The 15,323-nt window shown below is 56.2% G+C and overlaps 1 protein-coding gene across 7 annotated transcripts in view; it reads left to right on the top strand.

Moving 5' to 3' along the window:
- The window catches only part of CACNA2D2 (calcium voltage-gated channel auxiliary subunit alpha2delta 2), a 167,337-nt gene that overhangs the window by 115,770 nt on the left and 36,244 nt on the right, over nt 1–15,323 (top strand). For 2 of the 7 annotated variants that reach the window (XM_068694173.1, XM_068694174.1), the window contains exon 1: nt 11,931–12,086. The exons of the other annotated variants lie outside the window; for them this stretch is intronic. In XM_068694173.1, coding sequence (XP_068550274.1) covers nt 11,946–12,086 — 141 coding nt within the window. In that variant the 5' untranslated portion in view covers nt 11,931–11,945. Of the gene's footprint in view, nt 1–11,930; nt 12,087–15,323 lie in introns of those variants that run through there. 7 annotated transcript variants of the gene reach the window in all.

Genomic DNA, 15,323 nt, shown 5'->3' on the forward strand with positions numbered 1-15,323 from the left:
GACCTTCTGGCCTGTACAAAAGCCTCCTGGTGGAGGATACCACGGAGGCTCAGAATAACCGAGGTGTGCCCATGGCCTCCCATCGCTGCCTGTGTTACCAGTGCCCTGGCACTGAGCTCTGCGGCCTTGGGCCTAGCAGCGTGGTGGTGGCCGCAGGAGGCTGCCCTGGGTTGATCAGCAGGGAGCAGCCTTGCCTGCCACCCAGGATGTCACCTCCCGAGGGGCTGTGTGCCACCAACACGTCCCTGCCCTTCCGAGAGCTGGGAGGCAGGGTCTGGGGACAGGGCATTGCCTCCGGACCAGCTGCTGGGGTAGGCGAGCCACTGAGAGGCCCAGCCAAGGCTATTTTTTTGCAGCTGTTGTATTCCAAGCTGTAGTGAAGTCGGAAGGAAATAGTACCGTGATGGTTTTTTCTTTCCTACGTGTTTTGTGCTGATACTGCACATGTAGAGCAGGGGGTGAAACAAGCCAGGTGCTGCTCCCAGCTCCTGTTTCACCTTGTTTTACTTTCTGGGGAGGTGATAGGGAATAAAAATGTTACTCACTTTTCTCTGAAAACTACTGACATTTTTCACCCATCTCTAATGACAGAAGTAACCTTTCAGTGTAAGCTTGTTGGAGGAAAACAGTTATATTGGATGCTTTGGTATTAAAATTCTGCTCCCTCTGTTTCCTCTTCATGCATTTTGTGTCTCTCCTTCCTGCTGTTATTTCCACACGTCCTCTCTTTGGCCAGCCCATCCAGGTGGTGTCAGGAGCCTGAGGAACGTTTCAAAAAGGCAGAGAGAGAAAGAGAAAGCGAAGAGCAGCGGTGAGGTTCGGTTTATCTTAGATAAACGAAAGACACGAGCTCATTCTGCTTGCTTGGGTTTGACGCTACATCAAGCAACAGCTCAAATTCGTGGTAGGAAATTGCAGACCTACCACAGAGATACTGCACACATTTAAGCTCCCGTCCTCCTGTTGCTTTGTATATACATTGTCTGCCTGATTTTAGGATGCAAGTAGAGGCGTCTACAACAAATAATATAAAAATCAATAGCACGGGAGCTTGCAAGAGCTCGTGTGATGGGTCTGCCTTTCTGCAGGTCAGGACTCCAGGAGAAGGCATCCCGGTGCTCTGCTCCTGCAGCTTCCTGCGTGGCGTGGTCCTGGAGGGTGACACGTTACCCCGGGATAAATGATCACACCCTCGTGTTCCAGTTTATAAGGTAGCAATCAGATCAGGTCAGGTTTATGATCCACCTAGCTTATTACTACCTCCATTAGTAGCTGGTAGCAGATGTTTGGAGAGAGAAGGATTATTACTCTCGCAATGCGTACTTAGCTGGCAGATTATTGAAATTTCTTTCTAATCCTAAGCAGTTACTTGGGAGGTATAAATCCTTGAGTGATAGCACTTGCATTCCTCTGTACTTTGATCTCAGCTCGCATAACCAATGATGCTCTCCGATTAATCTGATTTGTGTTCCTTAAAAAAAGTCTCGTGTCCTCGACATCTCGAGGCGTTGAGTTCCTCAGGGAGCTATGTTTCTTGTCATCAGATTTGAGCGTTTCAATCACTGAGCTCAGAGGTCTCTTCTCTGTTACGTGGGGGTTTACACCTCTCTTTAAAACCACTTTTTCCTTTAAGAGAATCAAATCCCCTGAATCGTTTCTGACTGTTGCTACCCGAGTTCCCCCGTGCTCCGAGCAGCCGCTGTTGTTCTTCTTTGCCCCGCGTCTGCCTCTTCTCCCTGCTCGGCACGAGCAGAGCCACACACTGTCACAGATGAGGGACCCACTGATTTATAGGACTACGGGCTAATGTGACACTTTTATTTACCGCCTGTTCCTGAGCACAAACTAGTGTCTTTGGACCATCACTTCCAGTGAGATGTTTGTGCTCCAGAGTGCCTCGATCTCTTCCTTGAAAGGTTGCAGTTAATTCTGAGCTCCATCAGCATGCGTGATGGGTCCTAATTGTTGTTCCCAAAAAGCACTGCTTTGGATGTGCTTGCCCTGGGTTTCATCCTGCTGCAGGGAAGAGCATGGTTCGTGGTTTGTTCGTGGTTCAGGGCATGAGGAGACCCCAGCAGCTGAGTGGTGCTTTATAACCATAAGAATCTGGGTCCGAGGAGCTGAACAAACACGGTTTTAGAAGTCCTTGGAAGAAAGGCGTTGCCACAGGTTTCCTCGTGGAAAATTTTCACTCTTCCCCACATTCTTGGTGGTTGTTTTCCTCCTTTCCTCCCATTTGGACAACAGCAAATTAGGATATGATGGGGAAGGTTGAAATAGATCAAAGTGGTTCTAAAGACTGCAAACTCAGCGTGGCCCAACACTGCTGGGGTGTGTTAAGAGGAGAAAAACACCAACTGATGGTGTCTTGTCCCGGCGAGGTGGCGTAAACCTCACTCTTCCTCGCTGCTGGCTCTGGGGCCAGTTCCTGGCAGCGTGCCTCCAGACGGACACAGAGAAATGACAGACGGACAGAGGGACAGAGAGAGCAACCAGAGGATTAGGAAGCAAGGGCCTGCTTGCAGATATTAGAATTAAAGGTTTGTTTTGTCGGGAGAAGGCTGAGGTAAAACACAGTAACAGCCTCCAAATACATAAAAGGTTCCTGTTGCAGGGAAGGAGAAAGTAATGAACCATTCTCCATGCACGCTGGAGATGGGATGGGAAGTAATAGGCTTAAATTGCAGTGGGAGAGATTTGCCTTAGATATTAAGAAAAACTTGCCAACTGTAAGAGTAGTTAAGCACCGGGATAGATTGCCTGGGGAGGCCGTGGGAACTCCATCACCGGCAGTTTCTTGGAAATAGGTTGGAAAAATACTCACCTGGGAGGGTTTGGTCCCGCTCGGGCACATTGTGGCCCAGTGGATGGACCCCAAAGGGCCCTTCCTGCCCTGTGTTCGAGGTTCCTGCAGGCAGCCCATGGCCACAGTCAGTCCTGCCACGTAGCACTGTCTTGTAGCTTCCACGGGCCGTGTGTCCTGCGTGGCACTAAGCCTTTTGGTGCTTTCCTTTACGTTCATTCCATCCTCCACTTGCTAGCAGCAAGCCAGCAGGGCAGTTTTCTGTCTGCACCCCTGTCTGAGGGTCTCGGCTTTCACCTGAGTAAATGCGTGCTCCTTTCTGCCAAGATTTTCAGCCACGTGAAGGTGGGACACGCACACATCCTCGTGTGTGCTGGCAGATCGGCACCTCCACGCTTCTCTTGCTGTGAAACCTTTGCGAGCTGGTGATATCTTGACCTGGAGGTTTCTTCTGGCTCCAGCTTTCCAGGTGCGTGCACACTGAGCGAGAACCACACGAGTGGCCCCGCAGTTAGTCCAGCAGCAGCAGGCAGCGGGCAGGACGCAATCCTTGCAGCAGGAGGTGGGGTCCCTGCGCTTTCTTTTTGCTTAGCTGCTTGCCCAGCACAGCCTTCAGCAGGGCTTGGGCAGAGCCACATCTGCAGCACTTATTTATATATTTTTCCTCCCCTCACTTCTCGGAGAAATCAATTCCATTCCCCCAAACAAAGGCAAAGGCCTTGAGGAGATATTGATCTGTGGCAGAGCCGGAGAGGGGAGTATTTGTGACACAGAGATGCTCTTTTGTAAGTAAAAGATAATTACCAGATCATGGGGACACTCGCTGAATGGGATGACATTAAATAGGCATCAGGGTGAAGGGCACTGGGGCTCTGAATGAAGGATTAAAATAGCGCTCTCCTCCCCGCCAGCAGCAGCCCCTCCTCTCCGCTTTCCCCTGCCCTTGCTCTTTGTCCCGCTCCTCACCCCCCCCTCTCCTGAAGTCCCCCAAATCCCCCCCATCCCAGCTCTCTGCCCTCTCCCCCTGTGCCCTGTCTGCCCGCTGCCATCCCCATCCCAGGCATGGGGATGCCCCAGCGCACCCACCTTACCCCTTAGCCCATCTCTGGCCGGAGCTGACCGGTCACCGTTCCCAAAATCAGGGTGACCCAAGTGGCTCTGTCCCAGGGAGCTGGGGAAGGAGCTGCCACGTCCACCCGGCTCAGAGGGAGGAGGCATTAACATTTAGAGATGAGTATCAAGCAAGGAAAAGGGTTTATCCAGGTACGGCGAGGGCGTGGACACATTTTACAGGGGATTAGGAATGGGTTTTGGCTCATCCCAGTGCTCTTGGGGTCCTGAGAGCCTTTGCTCTCCTTCTGTGAGGCTTCAGCTGATGCCAAGGGACTGCACTGGGGGATGAGGCAGAGGAAGGGTGGCAGAGCCACGGCACGGCACAGCCACAGCCAGATTCACGGTATAACGTGGTGACAACTGGGAGAGCCACAGGCAATCGAGTCTCCTAAATTATCACAATGCAGTGCTGCAAAACAACCCCAAATGTCACAGCACAAACCATCCCTTTGTATTTACACTGCCAGCAGGCTTTTACTTCCTTGGTAAGACACCACAAACGGATTGTGGTGCATCGGGAACCCCAGGTGGGATGAACCGCCCTGGGACGGGCCGCTCGGGACCGGAGGGAGCAGGGAGGCTCCATGGGGACATCGGGAGGTGACCGTCCCACCGCCAGGTCCCAGCCAAGCCCCTGCTTACAGCCACCTTCAGGCTGGCTCTGTGGCTTCAGCTGCTGCGGTGGTTTTGGCTGTGCCGCTCCCGGGCAGCAGTTCCCCATTTGGCACTTCCTCGGCTCCCTGCAAGGCTCGGGAGGCAGCGCCGGAGCGTGAGCGAGGTGTCCGAGCAGCGAGCCGTGATTTCTGTGCATCCGTCTGCCAGCAGCTCCCTCGCCCAGCCCTGGCCTCGCCGTGTATTAAGTGCCTGCCATCAGCAGGCAGGAGCTGGCTTCGCAGCCCGACCGGCACCGTGCAAAAACAACGGAGCGGGGAAACCTTGTGCCTTTAAAAGAAAAAAAGGGGAAAAAAAAAGCCCATTACCATTATTGAATAAAATACCAACAATTTAAAAAAAAAAAAAAAAAACCTCTTTTAAATATTGTTGCTGCATTTCCAGCTGTTAAAATCTTCTGTATTTAGTTATCATAATAACAAAATGCCGAGGCTGATTTGAGCAGCGGGGAGGCAGCACCATTATTCAGAAGGGTTTTAAATGATCGGGTTTTCTTCGGCGCAGTGGTGCTCTCCTGCCTATTAGAAGTCCCTTTGTTGCCTCGGCACCTCCGGCCGGGGCGGCGGGGGTGGCACGGCGCGTTGGTGGAGGGCCCTGGCGAGCTCTTAGCAACTCGGCAGCCCCCGGCTTGGCGGAGCGGCGAAGGAAGGTGCTGTGCCGCCGCGGGGCTCCTTGCCGCGGGGAGAGGAGGAAGCGGTGCCGCTGGCAGGGGTGCCAGCGTGCAAACGCCTCGAAGGAGACCTGCAAAAGTTCCTGCTCGTGGGTGTTGAGGGAATACAGCTGTCGCTGGGAACGTTGCAGCGAGTGCTTAAAAATAGCAGGAGCTGGCCGGCTCCATTTTGCTGGTGCCGCGCAGCAGCGGTTAGGAAAGGCTGGGCTCTGCTGCTGGCACGCGCTGCTTGCGACATCTCCTTCATTTCCTTCCTGTAGAAAAACGCTATTTTTGTCCCATCTCCCCAAGGCGCTGAAGCTTGGCAGAGGCGTTAGGAAGTGCGGGAGGATGCTCAGCAGCATCTTCAGCGGGCGGGCGGAGGCAGGCGGCTGCTGCGGGCAAGACCACGCGGGCTTTGCGCAGGAGGGGCTGGCGGGCATGCAGGGAGCGTGTGGGCACCCATCGGGACACACACTGCAGGTGGGGACTGTGGGGAGGAGGCCACGGAGCTCAGGACAGCGTGGCTCCATCAGAAAGAAGAAACCTGCCCAGGCTGCTGCTGCTCGGCGACGCCCTTGCTGAGGATGTGCCAGCTTCTTGGTGCTGGGAGATGGCTGCTCTGCGCGCTCAAGCCCGCGGTGCCTCCAGGCAGGGCTGGAGCCCCAGCAAGCCTCAGGAAGGAGCGAGGCCAAGGGAGGACATGGCCTGAGCCTCCCAACAGCATCCTGGCAGCTGCTCGGGCACCCGCAGGCCGTGTAAACACACGTCCCCATATTGTCCCCAGCCTCCGCGCCGCTGCGGCGTGTTCCCCAAAAGGTTACCTCCAGCAAGCGGCGCCTTGTGGGTAATGAGATGCAAATTGATAGAGAGACAATAAGGCTGTCTTGTGAGCCGTTCCGACGGGGGCCAGTGTTTAAAAGTCAGCCTGATTGCCTCTCTGGCAATTTGCATAGCATTAACCGGAGAGATTTTCTTTTTAAACTTGAACTTTTTTTTTTTTCCAGAGGTCACCTCAAACTAATTACATCTCCGAGGCTGCTTTACAAAAGAGGGCTCTGCGGATGTGATTACAGGGTTTGGAGTGTAAGGAGGAGACTTTCCTGGCATGGGGAGGGGGGAAGGCCCCGTCCACGTGAACTCGGGCAGCTTTTTGTGCCTGCTCTGAGGCCAGTTCATAACAGAGCCCCGCTCACTGCCGCCGGGTCCGTGTGGATGCTGGAGCACAGCACATGGGAGGCGAGAGCAGCAGGGCTGGAGCACGGGCACCCAGAAGGGCTCCATCCCCTCCCTCATCCCCTCCAGCGAAGGCACAAACCTCCTGCCTGGCTTCTTCTTGGCAAGTTTGGGGACAGGACTCTGCCCGGCTGGGACATGCGGTGAGCGAGTGCTGGAGGAGCCAAGTCCTGGTGTGTTTGCACCTTTTCCTTCACCACAGTGGAGCCCAAGTGGGGGTTTTTGAGGTGTTTTCTGCTCAGCCCAGATAAACCTGGTGATGTTGCCATCACCACTCTAGGCCAGGGGAAGGCCTGGGCCTAGTATCGCAGCAAAGTGTCTTCCCGGCCTGCCAGCCGGCAGCTTCAGCACAACCGATGCGAACGTGTGGCCAGCCACAGCTTTTACGGAGCCTCTCTCATTATCGGGCCTGTCCTCAAGACATGAAGTGCGAGTTTGGTGCTCAGTGATCCCGGGCAGGCGTGGGGCGGCCCCTCCAGCTGGCGTCTGTCTGACGGGGCCGCGGCGCTCTGCCCTGCGGCGCGCAGCCCCCGTGAGGCAGCTTGGGCGCGGCGGCGGGTTTGAAGAGCCAGCTGGACAATTTTATGACCATTAATATCATTTGTAGTTATGCCGGCCATGACTATGATACAAATAATTAAATCTCATGCTTCACGGCGTCAGCTGATCGCTTGCTGCAGTCGGGAGCGAATCTCCGACGTGGAGCCTGCGCGCCTGGTTAACTCCAGGCGTGGGGCTCGCTCTGCACTCCCCTCCCTCGGGGCTCCTTCCTCACTGTCCTTTCTCCTGGCTGCAGTCGGGAGTGAGCCCCAGGGATCCTGCCCTCGTCCTTCGCAAAAGCACAGCAAGAGAGGTCGCCACAGAGGCCCCTCGGCAGGGTCTGGTGCGGCTGGAGGCAGGCCCACGTGAGTCTGCCCAGCGTGTCCCCGACAGCCCGGCCAGCTGATGCCAGGGCCCTGACACCTCTCCAGCTTCCCCCAGTCCTCCTCACTGCTGTTTTTGGAGGAGCAGCTTGCTCTGTGATGGCAGCCCCACAGGTGGAGCTGCTCGGGTGGCATCGCGTGCCCCCGCCCCAGGTCCTCCGGCCTCTCGTTCCTTTGCCTCCCACCTCCTGGCCATCCCATACCCTGTGTCCTTGGGGTCTGTCCTGTGGGCTGCCTCAAAGCATTTGTCATTTCCCACCAAGCCAGCGTGTGGCCACTGCCTCCTCCTGCAGCGATCTTCAGCCTCCTCCTCCTCCTCCTCAGAAGCTCCCCCTTCCAGCTCTTCCCTTCGGCCGAGGCCAGCTCCCCGCAGGCAGATCACCTCCTTCTCCCTGCCATCCTTCCCTCCTGAGTTTCAGCACGTTGGCCGAGATGCTAGGCCATGGAGCAGAGCTCTCTGCGTGCCTGTCAGCAGTTCCAGTTCTTGGTGTTTTCTCCATCAGCCCCTTCCCGGGGACAATAAGCTGGTTCCCAAGCCTCGGGGACAGAGGGCAGGTGCATGGTGGCACCTCCAGCCCTGCTGCTGCGATGGCTTTGTGCCTTGGCGAGGGAATTGGGGTGGGGAAATGGAGCAGAGAATATTTTTATATTTTTCCTTCTTTTTTTTTTCTTTCTCTTTCCTCTTTTTTTTTCTCTCTTTCCTAAAGATTGAGTATAATCAGAGCTAATCAGAAAATTATGAGCTGTCTGATTGCTGATTAGATTCCTAATGTTAATATAGTCAAGAAGCCTCTCTTAGTGTTGTATTTTAAGAGAAGTGTAAAAATAACGTCTTAGGAGAGAGTCGGAGCCGCTGGAGCAGCAGGGAACCCAGCGCTGGCTCCAGCGTTTCACCGCTGGGAAGGAATCTGGGCTGGCAGGGAGGGAAGGGACGGGCAGGATCCGTCACCAGGCACGCTGGAAGGGGCACAGGAGCGGGCAGTGCTCGGTGCTGCTCAGCACCATCAGTGCTGCACATTCTTTTGCTGGTTTCACAGGTGTGCCAAGCTGTGAAGTCCAGCCACCTATTTCTGAGCTTTCCACTGCTCAGTGTCCCCGTGCTGGTCCCCAATGTCCCCGTGCTGCTCCCCGATGTCCCCAGGCTGCTCCCCGATGTGGCTGGCAGGACTGGGCAGGCTGAGCCTGTGCAGGGAGCTCACCCACGCTCCTTTCCGAGCCGCACAGGATGCTCAGTGCCAGCCGAAGACCCGGCCTGTAGGTTTGCAAGCATCCCCCAACAGTCCCCATGAATGGCTGAGCCATTGCAAAAATCTTTTGGGCATCGCAGGAGCAGAATTAGGTGGGGATGCTGTGTTGTGGATAGAAGCCTTTAGTCTGGAGAAGACCTGTAGGACCATCAGGTCCAGCTACCACCTAACACGACCACGTCCACCCCATAACCACGTCCCTTAGCACCACACCCACACACCCCTGAAATCCTGCAGGGACGGTGCCTCTGTCCTGACCCGGTCCCAGTGCCTCAGCAGCTCTTCCGTGCCCAAATTCACCCCGGTACCCCATCTAAACCTCCCCGGTGCAACTCGGGGCCGCTTCCTTGCATCCTATTAGTTACCACCTGAGATTACAGACCCAAAAAAACGCAGCGTGCTCGTGTCAGGCACAAAGGAGCCGGGTCTCTGCTGCTCCTCACCTCTCCTTTCTGCCTTTCCACCTTCCCTCTCCAGCCCCCAGCAGCACGCAGGGCGCTCACTGCCCGGCTGAATGGCAGGCATTGTGCTGCGGCACAGCGATGCCCCCGTTAATCAGCTCCTCTCCATTCAGCGCCTGCTCTGCCTCGATTCATCCCGACGGCGGTGCCGTAGGACGGGCCGTGCCCTGTAATTGTCCCCCATTGTCACCGCTTAATAACTTAGTGTGATGTTATCGCAGCAATTGTTGCTTTTTTTTTTTTTTTGCTAACTTTGATGAATTATGTTTTGTTCTTAACGCATAATAATATATTTAAAAAAATCAGGGGATGGTGAAAGTAGGAAGAAGTTAGCCAGAAGTCTGCTCTAATTGCCGAGCAGGTTCGGTAATACCAACATCTGCAGCCTGCGGCTGGGCTGCTTTGGCTTCCAGGAACGTGCCTCTGCCTCCCTGGGTCGGACAGGCAGAACCCCACCAGGTATGAGCAGCTCCCAAGCATTTGCCAGCACCTCTGAGCGTACAATTCCCAAATCTTCATCTGGCAGGGGAAGAGAAAAACATGAATTTACAGCAATAAGCAGAGGGAGCCGCTGGCTGCGTGCAGAGCTGCCCGGCTGGGAGGCAGGGGAGGGCCCGGGATCAGCGAGGTGGAAGGCACGCACCCAAATGAGTTTTTCCCTGTAACACATGTCCTGACCTTTTTTAAAAAATGAAATCCATTTTTATTAATTTTTTCTTTTTATCACATTCGGCCGTGCAACATTAAAGATACGGCTGCGGAAAAGGTCAGGAAACGTGTAGCTGTTGAAATCTTGTTCCGGCTGATGGCTTTTCCCTTAGGGGAGCTCTCCTGCTCTTTTCTCCTCCCCCAGCCTGGTCTTTAAAGCACAAAGTGTCAGGGTGCCTGCGTTTTTAGGCTTAGCAGTGAGGCAGAAATGCATGCCTGAAGCGGGACTGAGGGGAGCGCCCCGCAGGTCCTGAAGTGTTTCTGTGTTGAGGCTCATTGGGGAAATGCTGGAGGAGCATCGGGGCTCGGAGGAAGCCAGAAAATGGAGAGGCCTGGGGTGAAGCCACGAGGTCGCAGCTCCCTGCTTGGTGTTGGCATCAGGCTCGGCCCCATCCTCAGTGGGGTTTGCTCCCGCTTGGCTGCTGCTTACCCTGCCCCCCCAAAGGAGCTGGTTGTGCGCTGCACTCCCTGCACTGTAAAAAGGCAGAGTTAACCCAAAGCTGCTCAGTTTTAGGCTGTGGGTGAGAGGATAGGTGAGAGGAGGGCCAGACCAGAGACATCCGTGTGAAGGCCGTGGGCAGCCCGTGCCGAGCAGGCAGCCGTGCACGTGCGGGGTGCCCCGGCTTTCCGCAGCCCGCACGTTTTCGCCGTCTCGCTTTGTTTGCAAACCGCTTAATTAGCCGCCCGGCACAGGCAGAAAACGCTCGCAATTATTTTGAAAATGCCTCAAAATATTCCTCGGCGCGGCTTAAGCAGATGTAGGGTGTCAGCAGGCTGATCGTAGCTCCGGGCGGTTTGTTGACTGGTATCTCACGCGCGCCAGCCCAAATACCTCCCGGTGTTCATGGCACAACCTGGTTCTGGCAATCTGGGTCCGCAGAAGGGGAGCCACCAGCATCATTTCAGAGAGAGCTCGGCTAATCCACAGCAGCACAGGCCAGCGTAGCCGAGCTGCATTCCTAAAAGCGATCCCAAGGCTGGCATCCAGCTCCAGGATGTGGGATTTGGGGTTAGAAGGGCTGGGTTTGGTGCCGGTTCCCTCGCTGGGCCCTGTGCCGTTTTGGTGCGTCCTGTTCCCAAACAGCCGTTCCCCCGAGCTCTAAGTAAAATCGATTTTTAAGTGAAACTATCTTTTATAATTGCCGGTGAAATGCCTTGTGGTTCTGGTAATGGATTTTGAACTGTGACAAGTCCCACTCGATGATCGGAACTGCAGCTCCGCGGATTATTTGAATGTGATTTAGGGAGCATCGCTGGGCTGAACAGGCTGGAGCTGGAGCAAGGAGGGGCTGGGGCTGGCGCTGGGGTGACACAGCGACTGGCACCAGGGACCTCGGGCAATAAGAGGGGCACCTGCAGCCCCTCTCCCCTCTGCGGAGCCGCGCAGGGCTCACGATGCTCGTGCTCAGCCCTCAGGAGCACGGAGCAAATTGGAGCAGGGCTCCCCGTTACTGGGCACTCTACAGGAAAGAGGGCGAGCTTCCAAGCATCCCTCCCCAGGCTCCCTGCGCACACGCAGGTATCCGTGCCCAGCTCCTCGCTCCAGCTGCTGCAGTGCTCTGGTGAGGCCGGTGCTGGTGTTTGGTGCCGCTAGAGGAAGGGGAGCAGGGGAGCAGGAGCCGTGTGAGGTACTGAGGCGATCAGCACAGCGGTGTCTTCAGGGCTCCTGGTGCCATGGACTGCCTGTGCCAGGTCTGCAGCAGCTCCAAAGCTGGCAGTGCCCCAAGTTTGGGCTTGTGACCCTTGCAGCAGCAGAAGGAGGCTCACTGGTGTCCTGGGTGGGCTCCAAGGGGGCTCACTGCTGCATCAGGCCCCAGCGGTAAGCACCAGCTGGGCTGGGGATCAGATTTGGAAGTCCTTGAGGTATTGGCCACCTGCTTTTTGCTGAGCACCGTGCCTTTCTTCGCCCTCCGCCAGGCAGGAGAGCGTTGGCAGCCAGCCCCAACCCCAGCCTCCCGCAGGGGTGGGCAGGATCTGGGCACGAGGGGAGGAGAGAAGGGCTCCAGCCACCCCGTTCCCTGCCAGCACGGCCCGTGCTGCGCGGCGGAAAGAGTTATCGACAAACAAGTTAGTGCCGTGAAAGAGAAATGCTGCCGCGCTTTGTGCAGCCGCCTCCCTGATCAATACCCGGCCATGGCTAAGCCGGCTGCCGACTGGATTGCAGATGATGGCTGCTGGGGTAATAAGAGCCCTGGGATCAACTGTCTCGGAGATTATTACAGGATGAGATGCTTCGCTGCCTCGCGGTGTTTACTGAAGATTTATATTCCCTGGGTGTGTATCGGGGGGTTGTCTTCCTGCGCTGCTTGGCGATTTCGGATGGTGCACACACCGTGCCGCTGCGGGGCACGTGGGGTTGTGGTGGCAGTCGCAGTTTGGGGTGCCCCAGGCGTGGAGGAGAGGCTTGTGCCGTGCTCCTTCCTCCATCCTGGAGGAGAACGGGCTGCCGGGGCGCATTCCTGCCTGGGCTGGGTGTTGCTTGGCTTCCTCTTGTTTGCTTTGAGCCTTCCCTTGTTAACCTTTTCCCTGTGTTTTGTTGCTTTTGGAGGAGGGCTGGGATGGCGCGATGCGGTGCGAACCTCCGCGGCCCCGCGGCGAGGGGCTGTTTGCGTCTTCAGCACGGATCTCTCCTGCCAGCTGTTTGCTCAGGTGCTGCAGGTTAATGCACTTCGTGCTGCTCTGGAGGCGCTGAGATGAGGGTGATAACTGAGAGCGGAAGGGAAAATGAAGGCTTAGCAGCAGCAGCTCCCCACCACAGCAAAACCAGCCGCTCAGGGCTCTGGGGAGAAGTCAGAGCTGGGAAAAGCACCCCAGGCTCCCTCGTGCACAGCGGGGAGGTAAAGAGGGTGCGAAGCCGCATTTCCCAGTCTCTGCTCACCTTTCAGCTGGTGCTGAGCTGGAACAGCAGGAAATGCAGCTTGGAGCGTGTTTCAATTCCTTTCCGTGTGCAGCGGATCGCAGCGTGGGTAGATTAATCTGCCTAAGCCTCCAGTTGATGTGTTTTTGTAGGGCACAGCAAAATGAACAAAAATCCTCAGCCCCCCTGTCCTACCCCAGCTCCGCAGCTCCCCGGGAGCCTCAGCACGGGTGTGGGTGCTTTATTCCCTTGGGGACGCGTGGGGCACCGGGGTGGCACTCCTGCTGTTCCGCTGCTTGGCCACCCATTGCAGAGGGTTTGCCATAATCCTGTTCTATAAATCCAGCCTTGGCCTTGGGGCTCTCCGTGGAGCTCTCCAGTCTCTGCTTGGCTGCCTCCTGAGTTAAATCCACTGAGCTGAGCGAGTCGGGAACATCCTGGGCATACTTATGTGCCACAGCTGGGCTGGGAAGAGAGATGTAGCGGGGAGCATCGGGCCATTATTTGGGAAACCACAGGGCAAGCAGCAGCCCTGCACTTGGATGCAGGGAGCGGGGCCCTGGCAGGAGGAGCGCCCTATGAAGGCAGCCGGGGCGCGACAGAGACCCTGCGGCACCTTCCCCCCGCAAGCCCCCCCAACAAACAGTCACTGTCGGGATCTTGAGACGGCAATCCCTTGCAAATCTCCCACTGGCCTTTTCTGCCCGGCAGAGCTGTTTCGGTTCAGTGTTTTCAGCCCCTAAATCTCCTCTCCGTAGCCCTCGGTGGCTCCTCGGAGATGAACCACGCTCCTCGGAGTGTGCCGGCCGGGGCAGTGCAGCCTGCTGGCAGTGTGGCCCTGTCCTCTGGCCACGCTGGCGGGTGGTTCACACCGCTGTGGTGTTTTTGGTATTTTTGGTAATTCCCCTAATCGTTCCTGCTGCTTGAACTGCACAAATAACAGCCACGTTTGTCCATGGAGGACACGGGACGAGCACCAACAGGGAGCAGCGATGGCACTGGGGTGGTGGAGCCCCGCTGCTGTTTCAGGAGCCAGTTTCCATTCACCCGCTGGCCGTGTCTGCAGGCAGGGCTGTGCTCGGGCTGGCTGGGAGCCCACACGAGAGCCCAGGGCACAGGGCACTTGCTGCAGCAGCGCTTCGTGCCTGCGAGCGAGCAGCTTTCAGTGGCCCGAGCACCCCGGGCATCTGGCAGTCCCTGCACGCAGCGCGGCTGGAGATGGACCGATTGATCCGCAGCACTTGACAAATAATGGTTTAATCGTTAGTAAGGATTAGAAATAATCCTTCAGCTGTATCGATCACAATCACGTTATTCACGATGAACTATTCCCCAAGCCTGCCGTCGTGGCCGGCCCCACCGGGCACCCCTCGCATCTTGGAGAGCTGGAGGGGGACAGCAGCGGGTAGCAGAGTGGCAGTGCCAGCCTCCCCCTTCCCTCCTCGAGCTCTCGGTCTCCAGCATCATGTTCCTCTCCTCCTGGAGCCAAAGGAGCCCATATAGGGCTGGCACAGCACCCTGCTATGGCCGTGCCACCCTTACAGCCAGCTCCCCTGTCCCTATAATGTACCGGTTATCCAAAAAAAGAACATCTGGATTATTTTATTTTATTTTTTTGTAAACAAAGTTTTGTCCAGATCCACTTGACAAATTAACATTTTCCAGTGGAAAAATATATTCCGCTGAAGTGCCTGTAGCGGGTGCGGCAGTCACTTAGTGCACCATTTGCAACACTGCAGGCACTTCGCACGAGGCAATGAATAGTTAAAGATGTCCATAAATCTTCCCCGGGCCCGCAATAAACAAACATGCTCTTATCAAGTATAGAAAAATGCATATTTCATCACTGCTGCCTTAAATGCGACTCGGAATAAATGCTCGCCTTTAATCAGCCATCTCAGTGTATAAACAGAGCACAAAAGCTGCTGGGGAGGGGATGCGGGATTTGGGCCACAGCTTTTGCTAGCTGGAGCTGCAGGGCGTCCTGCACACCATGCGCCAGCCCATAGGGGCAAAACCACCCCGAAAGGGAGCGATTTTTTGGCTTTTCTGTTTGGCCACCACGTCCCGATCCTCTCCTCGCAGCACACCGAGCTGGAGGCATTTAACTTCAGCACCCAGCCCATAGCTGCTCTCCCCCCGTGGCCGCCAGCTGTTGAAAGCAGGCGCTTTGGAAATCAAGATGAAAAAAAGAAGAGATGAAATGAGGAGGTTCTGACCAGCCCGGGCTGAGATTGCGCTGTGATGGAACACGCATCCCCGTGCACCCGATAAGAACAAGCCGTGTTCTCCACGTGGCAAGATTCACATCTCTGCCTGCTCGGCCCCTGCGCTTCGCTGCGCTCCTGGTGCCTGGCGGAGGGGCTGAGCGATGAGTTGGCAACGCTGGGGTCTTCTCCCCTCCGTTGCACTTGGGTCTGGCTCGGCTGCTTCTGCAACTGAGCCCCGGAGCTGTGCCAGGAGCTCTTTGGGTCCGGGCTGCTGCCCTGCTCTTATGGGATCCTGGGGCTCAGGGGGTGTCAGTAATTTGGGGACCTGCCGATGACAGCGGTGCCCGGGGAGTGAGGGATTAGTGCTGCAGCAGCGCCAGCAGCAGGGCGCATCTGGGCTGGCTGCGTGTCCCCACGATCCGTGAGCTCTCTCGGGAGCCTTCT

The sequence above is a fragment of the Anas acuta genome, chromosome 11 (genome assembly GCF_963932015.1).
Source record: "Anas acuta chromosome 11, bAnaAcu1.1, whole genome shotgun sequence".
Classification (NCBI taxonomy): domain Eukaryota; kingdom Metazoa; phylum Chordata; class Aves; order Anseriformes; family Anatidae; genus Anas; species Anas acuta.